General features: G+C 42.7%; 1 protein-coding gene across 3 annotated transcripts in view; it reads right to left on the reverse strand.

The window, feature by feature from the left end:
- Map3k3 (mitogen-activated protein kinase kinase kinase 3) overlaps window positions 1-12,432 on the reverse strand; it is a 70,250-nt gene that overhangs the window by 6,562 nt on the left and 51,256 nt on the right. For 2 of the 3 annotated variants that reach the window (XM_021634308.2, XM_060386533.1), the window contains 5 exons: window positions 7,593-7,726; window positions 5,359-5,432; window positions 1,606-1,673; window positions 1,320-1,412; window positions 522-713 (listed from right to left, as the gene is read on the reverse strand). In XM_021634308.2, the coding sequence (XP_021489983.1) occupies window positions 522-713; window positions 1,320-1,412; window positions 1,606-1,673; window positions 5,359-5,432; window positions 7,593-7,726 (561 nt within the window). The remainder of the gene's footprint in view (window positions 1-521; window positions 714-1,319; window positions 1,413-1,605; window positions 1,674-5,358; window positions 5,433-7,592; window positions 7,727-12,432) is intronic. The other variant, XM_021634309.2, reaches the window with a different exon arrangement.

The raw sequence follows: 12,432 nt of genomic DNA on the forward strand, positions 1-12,432 counted from the left end.
CTCCTCTTGCAGGCCTAAGCCCTTGGTCACAGGACCTTAAGGACAGAGTCCTGAGAAGCACAGGACTGGTAAAATGACCTGTGCTAATCAAATCATCTTATTTTCAACTCTTGGCATGTTTTTGTCTGTTCATTACGACTTTGAGACAGGGCCTTGGTGTATAACACCGACTAGCCTTGAACTCACTGTATAACTCAAGCTGGCCTCAAACTGTCGATCTTCCTGCCTCAGGTTCCTGAGTGCTGAGGCATACCATCATGCCTCGCTTGCTCCTAAATATCTGAATATGACAAGGATGGAGAGTATGCCCTTTAGCTTAAACACGGGAAAACTAAAGACCAGAAAGAAGAAACAGTTTATCATACAGCCATGGAGTTAGGCCTATATTCTAGAGTATGGTACCTCCTCCCACACTCTCTGATTAGGGAGAATGTGCCAGAGCAGCATACTACTGAGACTATGTACCACAGCTCAGCTTTTGCCCTGCAGCTAGCCTCAGCACCCGACAGTACTCTCCTCACATTTGGTTGGCACATTCCTTTCCTGCACAGAGAGGGCATTCTCGCTGTCTGCGCTCCGCAGGCGTCCACGGGGGTCCAGGTATTGCACAGGTACACCCATGTTTTCTCCATTTGTGCTCAAGGACCGACTTGAGGGCACCAGAGTGAACAGGTTGCCTTGATGCCGCCGTATCCGGGGAAATGTTCTTCTGCCTGAAAGGGTGCAGGAGTAAAGACAGAGCAAGGCAGAGCCCTGGCTACAAACCCAGACACCCAAAGGAGACAGCAGTGACAACCGGTTCAGGTGCATTCCACCGCCTTCCCACCTGACTCATGCCAGAAAGGCTGCTGCCTCAGCTTCCTAAAACTCAAGAAAACATAAATTTGGAAGTTGCTTGGTTCAAGAAGCCCTGAACACAGGGAAGCTGTATGACTGATCCTTAGGTACAACAAAGAGGCAAACCACAGCTCAAGCGTGTCTGTTCAGCATCCTACTCCTGATCTCTCTGCTACCGCTTCAGTTTATCTGTTGCTGCTGCTGAAGATGGTATTAGAGAGGTGGCACCCTGGAACATACATGTACTCAAAGGGCAGCATCTTTATCTACGAACACCTCCTCACACCTCATATCTGGTTAATTCCTTGTCTTTTTGCCTCAAGCCTAGGGCACAATGCCTCAGGAATAAGGGAGAACACAATGGCTAGACCATCTGGTTTCCTTTCTATCAACCCCTAAACCCTCCTTCCATGGTGGCTTTTTCCAGGCAAAAGTTTGGTCTTTCACCAGCCAGCCAGCAGGGGGCAATGTACAACACTCACCATCACTGTAGTCTTTGTGGTGCACAGACACATGGTAGCGCCTGGGGTAGGTTCCACCTTTGACTCCTTTATCATAGAGCTGGGTCTCCCGATCTGAGTAAGACAGGAGAGTTACTCAACTCAGGGTGAATCAATATGGGTGAGTCACTTAAGCTCCTAAGACCTCCTGAGTCTTTAGAGTAGAATGACATACAGCGTTGGCTTTCCACTTTAGAGGCATCTGTGGTCCCAACAAGACACCCTTCCACAAGCTCTGCAGTATCCACCCAAGCTCTGTGGAGCTCACCTGAGCATTCCTTTCTGTTGTCTGGGAAGCTCCGGGCTCGGGACATTTGTGATTTCCTGAAGGATGGGCTAGAAAAAACAAAAGACTACGAAATAAACTTCAGTGCATGTCTAGAGCGGCCCAGAGGGCAGAAGGAAGGGCATCTTCCCTTCCAAATCATGTTCCAAGGGGGAAAGGCGGAGGAAAGCAGTTCTACCTGGAGCCTAGTCTCTGGTGCTCACCACCCGACTTCAGTAGCCTGAGGCAGGCTACTCTACTCAACTACTTACTGAACTTCACCCTGCCTGCTTGCCCCTTTCCATTTTTTTGGCCTTTTTCCTAATCTCCAATCTCTACAGCAAGTGAAGAGCTGCAAAAACCTAGCCAAACAAAACAACAACAATAACAAACTAACTTGGCCTAGGCAGAACTAATGAAAACACTATAGTTTACAGAATGCTTTCGTTTTTTGTTTTGTTTTATTGAGACAGGGTTTCTCTGAGTAGCCCTGGCCATCCTGGAACTTACTCTTGATACTGGGCTGGCCTCGAAATCACAGAGATCTACCTGCCTCTACCTCCCATTAGGATTAAAGGTGTGTGCCAGCACTCCAGATAAAGAATGCTTTCTTATTGTACAGAGCGAGTGTTTCATCATTTAATTCTCATTCCTCTGTAAGGTAGGACAAATAATAAAATATCAGGTACTGTTATTGAGCAGCTGCTGTTATCACTAGTCATCACTGATCACCTACAGGTTAAAGGTAACACTCCTCTTTATGTGCCCAAGGACACAGACAGGAAGCCTTAAGACCTGGTATGCTATTCCAGTCTGTGTCTGTTGCTATGCCTTTTAGACTACCATCTCATTTTAGAGATGAGGAAACAAAAACTAAGAGGGAAGTGGCAAACCAGTTAAGTCGTAACAGACCTTTGACATACAAGCACCTTGTGCGTGCACGGCTACACTGTGTGGTTGTACATGTGCATGTGAAGGCCAGAGGTTGACAGCTGTTATCTTTCCCAACTGTTTCCCTCCTATTTTCAGAGGCAGTTTCTTAGCGAACCTTGAGCTTTGAGACTCGGCTAGACTGGCTGGCTAGTGGCCTCTGCTGCCCTGTCTCCACCTCCCAGCGCTGGTGACAGACGCACGGTGTTGTCCCGGCTGTTTCAACTGGTCTACGGGAGCCTGCATTCAAGTCCACGTTTGTACAGGAAACACTTTATGATCCAAGCTGACCTCCTAGTCCTCCAGGTATTATTTTAGAGTCACAGCTAAGAAACTCTCAAGCTAGTTTTGGAGGGCTACCTCCTACTTTCAAACAACTAGACCATTATCCTCCCTTGGCATCCCAATGTTTAGGATAATCCAAAGCTCCATCAGTCCTTGTCCTGGCTGATGCCTTACCAAGTGATAGAACCTCCTGCCATGTTTACCTGTGCTTTTTTGTTCCCTGATTAGAGACCAGGCCCCAAAGAAATCTATATACTAATAACTATGTATGTATTCTATGACATCTAGAGGACAATGATTAGTCCACAAAAACCAGTAGCCTCATGGACAACTGATCACACATTAAGAAGTTATTCCTGCTTCCTAGCCCCAGATCTATTCCGCATTCTCCAATCAAACAACTTCCTAGCATAAAGGGGTGAAGGCCTGCTCCAAACACCCTTACAAGCCAGGTTATGGCACACAGGAAACTGAGGCAGAAAGACTGTGAGTTCCAGAGCAGCTATCTAGTGAGAATTTGTCTCAATAAAGCAAAATAACACAACAAACCTTCAATACCATAAGGTGAACCAGACAGCCATTTGGTATATAAAACATAGCACTATAACCTAGATGTCCCTCAACTGAAGAATGGATACAGAAATTGTGGTATATTTATACAATGGAATACTTGTCAGCAATTAAAAACAAGAAATCATGAAATTTGCAAGCAAATGGATGAAACTAAAGAAGATCATTCTGAGTGAGGTAACCCAGAAGCAGGAAAGACACACATGGTATATACTCACTTATAGGTGGATATTAGCCATATAATATAGGATAAACACACTAAAATCTATACTCCTAAAGAAGCTAAACAAGGAGGACCCTAGGGAAGAGGCTTAATCCTAATTCAGAAGAGCAAACAGGATAGACACTGCAAACATGAGAAGACAGGGAACAGGACAGGAGCCTTCCACAGAGGGCCTCTGAAAGACTCTACCCCAGAGGGCATTGAAGTAGATGCTAAGAATCATGGCCAAACTTTGGGCAGAGTGCGGGGTATCTTATGGAAGAAGGGGATGACAGAAAGACGTGGAGGAGGGGACAAGAACTCCACAAGAAGACCAACAGAGCCAAAAATCTGGGCTCAGAGGAGCCTGCAGGGACTGATGAATCAACCAAGGACCATGCATGGAGAGGACCTAGAGCCCCCGCTCAGATGTAGCCCATGGGCAGCTTAGTCTCCATGTGGGTTCCCCAGTAAGGGGAGTAGGGGTGGTCACTGGCATGAACTTGGTTTCCTGCTTTTTGATCTCCTCACCTTGGTGAGGTGGCCTTACTAGGTCACAGAGAAAGAGGATCTAGACAGTCCTGATGAGACCTTGATAGGTTAGGGTCAGACAGTAGGAGAAGAGGACTTGCCATATCTGTGAACTAGGGGAAGGATGTAAGGGGGAAAAGGGAGGCAGGGGGGAAAGAGGGAAGGAGGGTAGGACTGGGAAGAGATAGGAGAGGGGGTTACAGCCAGAATACAAAGTTAATAAATTGTAATTAATAATAATAATAATAATTTTTAAAAAGGAAAGACATAGGTAAAGAAAGATCTGAATCCAGATCTTAAATGCACCTCATTTTCTTCTTTCAAACTATATACGAATTTAAGATAATTATAAAGTAAAATTGAATTAATAAGTTTTTAAATTTATTTAATTTTATTTTATGTGTATTAGTGTGAGGGTGTCAGATTCCTTGGAATTGGTGGTACAGACAGTTGTGAGCTGCCATGTGGGTGCTGGGAATTGTACCCGCTTCCTTTGGAAGAGCAGACAGTGCTCTTAACCACTGAGCCATCTCTCCAGCCCAATAATTTTTAAAGTTAAAAAAAGCCTAAGAGTTTAAGAACAAATATTTATATCAACAGATAATAGTTAAGTTAGGCAACCTGGATATTCTGTTTTTTCTTTTCTTTTTTTTTTTTTTTTTTTTTTCTGAGACAGGGTTGTTTACCCTTGGCTGTCTTGGGCTCGCTTTGTAGAACAGGCTGGCCTCAAACTCAGAGATCCACCTACCTCTATCTCCCAAGTGCTAAGATTAAGGGCATGAACCACCACACCTGGCCTGATATTCTGTTTTCTAATTATCTATTCTAGGTTCTTATTCAATTAGAAATATTTGGAGAAAGAAAAGAAAGACAATAGGCAGACCAACCTATGGGTGAGAATTCCATTTTTCTTTCAAATTTCAATAAGCCATTGCTTCTCAATCCAAATCATGGTAACGAGGTAAAAAAGGTAGGCAGAATACAGTATGTGTAAAGTCAAGACACATAAAACATTGGGAACAACATTGCAGACAAACATAAGCTGTTCTTCTAAACTATTATTAAGTTTATTTACTCTGCACCCAAACATTCCCAGAGTGTTGAGAAGCTAAGGGCTTCTCAGAAGCACACTGTTTCTGGGCCTGTGGCTGTATCAGACACACACTATCCAATGCGATTCCTAAAACCATTCCAAAGATGCCTACTCATTAACATAAAAACAACCCACAGCTCCATACCTATCTGCTGACCTGTCCAAGGATTGGCAGCTTCCCGACAAGGAATTTTCGGCACTGCTCAGGGGATCTAGCATCTATAAGGCAAAACACACAATAAAACCACAGTTTGACTTAAATCCCATCCAGGTGACCGAGGCAGAGCTAGCATGTGTTATCTGTTTGTTTTGTCAAAATATGGAAGTGTCTTTGTTTGCCCATGTAGTGGTTCAGCAAGGCTTCAAAGGTACCAGTCTCCCTAAGTTTGAAAGGCAAGCTTCTAGGATGAAGAAAAATGTTTGGCTGGCTTCCCTAGGGCTCTGCCAATAGGCCAAAGCAGGCACTGTTTCTCTTGCTGGCATTTTCTTGGCCCATCAACACGAGGGCCTGGCAATTCACATGTATTGCCCTGCAGAGGTTTCCAATGGAGTTTGGGTGGGACCTTAATGCTTCTGTTTAGACTCTGTAATTCATAATTTACAAAGATAAGCATTACCTCATTTCACAGATGAGCACTGTGACCAAGAAAGGAGACATATCTAAACCAGAAACAACTCAGTACACAGCTGGGGCCACAGAAACAAGCTCCCAGTTCCTAACTCTAAAACAGATGTAAGAGGAATCTACATAAATACATAAATTAAAGTATTTTTCTATCTTATAGTCAAATGCAATAACAAAGAACTTTCAGAATAAAATTTTCCCCACCCAATCACCTAAAGGCTTCACTTTATTCCCCACTCTGACAGAGTAACAGTAAAGATGGGAGTGTGGCCTTCAAATTCAGAATAGAGTCATTACTCTAGATCCATGGGTGTTGGTTCCAGGATTCATGCTGATCATATGCTGGTATTAAATTGTGTGTGTGTGTGTGTGTTGTTTGTGTACATATGAATACAGGAGCCTACTAAGTCTAGAAGAGATGCCAGATCCTCTGGAGATGAAATTATAGGCAATTGTGAGCCATCAGTTATAGGCGATGGGAACCAAATTCGGGTCTTCTACAAGAGCAGCAAGAACTGTTGACTGCTACACCATCTTCCCAGCCCACCTCCCTTTTAAAGATTTATTTTTTAGTTTTTGTTTATGTCTGTGTGTATGTGTGCGATATGCAAATACTCATTAAGGTCAGAAAACAATGTCAGATCTCCTGGAATTACACGCAGTTGTGAGCTGCCTGACATAGGTGCTGGTATCAAACTCAGTTCCCTGAACCTCCTGTTGGCTATTTTATTCATTAGAAAAATCTTCCTTCTTAAGCCAAATCCCAGAAATTTGAAGAACTTAAATCTCTGCAATAAAATCAAGTTTATTGAAGGAAAAAACAGAACAACAACAACAAAAAAAGGCAGAGGTCTTGCCCACACTCAGTTTGTTAATCCAAAGTATAATTTTTATTAAGTAAGCTGCTAGTAAAAAGCTAGCCAACAAAACTGGTAAGCCATTGTGGTGGACACTTCATTAGGTAACCAATGAGTTACCCTTTCCTTGAGTACAGGTAGAACTGGGACTTAGTTCTAGCCAATAGGCCAAGGCAAAAAAAATAGAAGACTCCATCTTTGTAGACTGGAACAACAGAGTCTTGGACTAGCCTTGACAAAGGCCATGCTATGAGAGGGATGGATAATAAGGAACTGCAAGCACCCTTTACAATCTGAGAGAATCCTTAAACAACCTCTAGTAAAGAAAAAGGCCACAATCCTACCAAACACAAGGAACATACTAAAACAATAAAGGTATATTGTCTTGAGACCAAATTTGTAACAATTAGTTATATACCATAGATAACTAATACAGCTATTAGCAAAATCACATTATTTTACCAGGGTTACAGTCTAATTTATAACCCTTCCCTACCTTCATCAAGAAATAGCAAAACTAAAATATAGTCAGTGAAAAACAATCTGTCAGTCCAAGGTTGTTCATAGTTAAAACTGCTGAATGAAAATAGGCTACTGTCAGTAGTAGAGCACAGTGGTATTTTGAAAGGGGCCTAGTGAGAGGCCCCCAAAGAGGGATACTGTTAAGTGCTCACCTAACACTAGCAAGGTTAAGAAGTGGAGATCTCATCTTTGAAAAGAACTGACTTTTGGCCTTTCAAAGGAATAACCCATCTTGGGGCAGAACTGGTTTTCAAAGAACTATGAGATGGGCGTCAAATTCCTTAGGTTTGTAAAGAGAACCTATCACAATCCTGGTCTGACACAGGTCACAGTTCACCCTGACATCCCCCTGTTCTCCCCTCCCTCCATACTCACACACTGCTCGCTGGTCTCTGGGATGAATTCACCTTCACTGTTAATGCTTGTATAGGATCCCTGCCGGGCAATGTGCTGCTGTCGCTCAGGTACATAACCAGGGGGAGGAGAGCTTCGGCCAGGGTTCTGGGAGCCTAGAGCACAGAGAGAAGACTCTTTAACAACAGAGCCAAGATGTACAGGGGCAGACAGAAGGCTGGGCCCAAGAGGTCATGGATGTAACTCAGATGGTCATGGCACCAAAGCCAGCATGTTCAGCTCAAACTCAAACTTTTCTTAAAAAGTAACGTTCAGAGATGGACCAGCACTAGAGCACATATATCTAAGAACCTTGACACAAAACATGAATCAGAACTAACTCTGTCACACAAGATGGATGTTAGCAAGCTTTAAAAACTGCTCTTAGGATCTTGAGATGGCTCAACAGGTTAAGAGGATTTATTACTAAGCCTAACACCTTGAGTTCAACTCCCAGGAGCCACATGATAGAAGGACATTTTACTAGCATGCTTGTGTACATGTGTGAACACACACACAATAAGTAAACAATAAAAATTTAGTGTTCTTATATATTACTCATGATGTCATGTCTCTTGATAATGTCACATCTTCCTCTTTCTCTCTTTTGGGCACCAATGACATTTCCTCCTATCCAAGGGAACCTAGGAAAACGATCAGTTCAATCCTTGATACATATAATTGGGAAACACACTACAAGATCATAAGCAGATGCCTGAAACCCTAAATAATAGCAAATCCAATGCATATGCAATATGTTAATGCATATGTCAAAGTTTAATGTATAAATTATGTATAATAAGTGACTAAGAATAACTAACTTGGCATGACAGTGTACTCCATAATCCCAGGACTCAAGAGTTAGGAGCAGGGAGATTGAACTCAGGACTAGCGTAAGCTATATACCAAGACTCGTAAAAAACCAACAGACAGACAAACAAACAAACAAACAGCTACGAGGCCGAGGGATGTAGCACAATGAAAGAACATTTGTATAGCATATGGGAGTCCCCGCATTTGATCCCAAGCACTACATACTGCAAAACAACAAAAACTCAAACTAATAAAATAGGACAACTATGACAAAATACTTCGATAAAATTAACAGCATCACTACTTTTTAGAGCCATTAGGTTAAAAAAAAAAAGGGGTTACTTTAACGCAAGCACTAATAATATAATACAGTCTGATAATTGGGATAGCCACTAAATGACAAATGGGCCAGTAGCAAATGTATCATTGATACATTGGACAAAGGCATGACTCATATTCCAGATAGAATGGTGTGAGATTTTAGCAATATCCTCAGAGTAAAGCACAATTTAAAACTTATTGTTGGGCCTGGAAAGATGGGCTCAGCAGTTGAGAGTGTACACTGATCTTGCAGAGGATCAGAGTTGGATTTCCAGCATCCACGTTGGGTAGCTCACAATTGCCTGTAACTCCAACACCAGAGGGATCTGATCTTTCCGGCCTCAGCTGGTACTGACACACACATACACATAACCACACAACATACACATAATTAAATATAATGCACCTTAAAAACAAAACAACCAGGCATCAGTAGCTCATGCCTTTAATCCCAGCACTTGGGAGGCAAAGGCAGGCAGATCTCTGAGTTTGAGGCCAGCCAGGTCTATAGAGCAAGTTCCAGGACCGTCAGGGCTACACAGAGAAACCTTGTCTTGAAAAACAAAACAAATGAAAACAAACAAACAAAAACTCAGGTTGAGTGTGGTATTGCATCCCTTTAATCCCAGACAGATCTCTTATAAATTCTAGGTCAGCCTTGTCTACATAGAAAGTTCCAGGACAGGCACATAATGAGCCCCTAGGTGCACGTCTTTGATCCCAGCACTTGGGAGGCAGACACAGGCTTATCTCTGTGACTTGGAAATCAATTTGGTCTACAAAGCAAGTCCACGACAGCTAGGAATATCACACAAAGAAACCCTGTCTGGTGGGGAGGGGAGGGGAGAGAATGGCCCTCATAGGTTCATATATTTGAACGCTTGGTCTGCAGTTAATGGAATTGTTTTGGGAAGGACTTGGGGGAGGGTGCCCTTATTGCAGGCATGTCAGTAAGGGTGGGCTTTGAAACCTGTGAGGTTTCAAATCCTTTAAAAGTTTCAAAGCCCATCCAGGTCTAGTCTCTCTGCCTTGTTCTTACAGATCAGATGTAAGCTCCCAGCTACTGCTCTGATGTCATGCCTGCCTCCCACCTTGCTTCCTACCATGATGGCCATAGACTCACCCTCTGAAACTAAAGCAAGCCCCCAACTGAATACTTTTTATAAACTGCCTTAGTCATGATGTCTCTTCACAGCAATAGAAAAGTAATCAAGAAACTGTATACCTCTGATTTCTTTCCTTCCCTCCCTCTCTTTCTTTTGGTATTTTTGAAACAGGATTTCACTATGTAGTTCTGGCTGTCCTAGAATTCACTATGTAGACCAGGCTGGCCTTGAACTCAGAGATCTGCCTGCCTCTGCCTCTCAAGTTCTGGGATTAAAAGTGTGTACTACTGGGCTGGAGAGACGGCTCTACGGTTAAGGGCACTGTCTTTTCCAAAGGACCTGGGTTCAATTCCCAGCACCCACACGGCAGCTCACAACTGTCTGTAACTCCAAATCCAAGGGACCTGACACCTTCACACTAATGCACATAAAATAAAATGAATTATTTTTTTTAAAAAAGTGTGTACTACCACACCCAAGCTTGATTTCTTCATTTAATATTTTCTGACTGAGGCAGATGCGAAGTTTATAGAGCCAAGGTAGGAAGATCACTTGAATTTAGGAATTTGAAGCTAATCTGGGCATAAATATAAAGTTTTTAAAACATAAAAACAGCCAGACCCAATGGCACATGCCTATAATCCTTGCAGCTAGGAATTAGAGGCAGGAAGATCAGGGGCTCAAGGCCATTTCTGCGACATATAGAGTTCAAGGCCAGCCTGGGATATAAGAGACCATGACTATAACAAGCAAACTCTGAATGGTTAACTGGCAGTAACTGAAACTGTGAAAAGAACCGTAATAAGAGGTCTTGTACATTTATCAACTGAGCCCTCTTGAGCTTTGGGCCCCAACATAAGACTGGGGTCCACGAAAGCTAACTGGATATACGTGGGCATATGTCCCTAGGGCTCTGTTCCTCCAACCAGAACCAGAAATAGCAAAGTATCATCCTTAACAAATTACTTCAGGACTATTAAGCTAGTTTTTATGGGATAGCGCTCTGCAGGTTCTGTGGAAATGCCTAAGAAAATAAGTTTAGTAGCTAGAGGTGTGGAGAAGACCTTGACTCATTTTCCCCTGAAGATGTGAACATCCAATGCTAACTTCCCTCTTTCCTGACAGACAGCAGTTTCACAAGGAAAATTTAGAATGCACCCTGATTTAATTTTGCATATAGCTCATTCAGCCTGCACGTCAGGGCAGATGGTAGGTACATCTATACTACAAGGGCTGCCAAAGAGTCTGGCTGAGATGCTTTTAATACCTGGGGAGAATATATTGGGCATAAAGCAATGGGCCTCAAAAAAACCTTTTGAGCCAAGGAGGCTCCTCCTAAATCATGAAGGACCAACAAAAGGAAGAAAAATATTTAACAACAACAACAAAAAAGGTACAATAGGCTACTTCTTGAAGTGGTATTATTTATTGTTGTTTTATTTTGAGACAGGGTTTTACTATGTAATTCTAGCTGGCCTGAACCCAGGGTGGCCTTGAACTTACAGAGATATACCTGCTTCTGCCTCTTGAGTGCTCGAACAAAGGCATATACCACCACCAGGCTTGGAGAAAAACAGGTTTTTTGTTTGTGTTTTTGTTGTTGTTTTGTTTTAAAAAGGGGTATATACTCCAGACCAGACTTGAATTCATCCTCTTGCCTCCATCTCCTGGTGGGATTACAAGAGTCTTACATTTGGTGGTTAAAAGACAGCTTTTAAGAGTTTAAATTTTCAGAGTTTTTCAAGACTGAGCTCTTCATTCTTCCACATGATATCAGTTGCTTCAACACGAGGCTCATTCAGTTGTGCTGAAGACATTTGATGAAATACCATCAAGAACACTTCTGAGGAAGCCGCCCTACTCTCTGTGCTCGCGGTGTGTGGGAGGCCAAGATCTCTTCTGTTCCCAGCTCCAAGAAGCCAGCGCCTTACCCTACAACATGACATCAAGTGGAAGTCCCCCAAACTCCCCCTTCTCCAGCCATGCATACTCGAATGGCTTAATGAATCTTTAAAAAAAAAAAAGAACACTTCCAATTGATTCATAGAGGCACCAACCCAAGAACATAGTCTCAGATGAGAAGACTGACACAAAGCTCTAATGCTATCTTGAAGGCAGGCAAAGACTTTTGTGTATTTCCTGTCTTAACACTTCACTCAGAGTGAAAGCTACCAATTCTGGTGTAAGTCAGTACCTGAACCAGGGTACTGAAATGACAGCAACCTGCAGGACACAGTTCATCCAGGTATGTTAAAGTCTTACAGACATTGAAGCTGCTCTGAGTATAAATTTAGGGATATTTTGCTGTGAACTCACAGAGCAATAAAATCAGCTAAGATGACCCCTGCCTCTTGGGTGTCTAGACATAGGAATCTGCTTCTCTCACTTTCACTGATTCCCATAATCCAGAATTCTACATTAAATCTCTTCCTGAAACAAGTTAGTACAGTCATTTCTAGCATTTGAGCCCAAGATGCTGTAGAAGATGTTTTACCTAGAACAATTTTTTAAAATGTCTCTTATAAGGGATTAGTCTGAAAGAAAAACTTATCGATATTTGACACTGGTCCGAAACATTCCCT

This window comes from Meriones unguiculatus, chromosome 7 (genome assembly GCF_030254825.1).
Source record: "Meriones unguiculatus strain TT.TT164.6M chromosome 7, Bangor_MerUng_6.1, whole genome shotgun sequence".
Lineage (NCBI taxonomy): Eukaryota > Metazoa > Chordata > Mammalia > Rodentia > Muridae > Meriones > Meriones unguiculatus.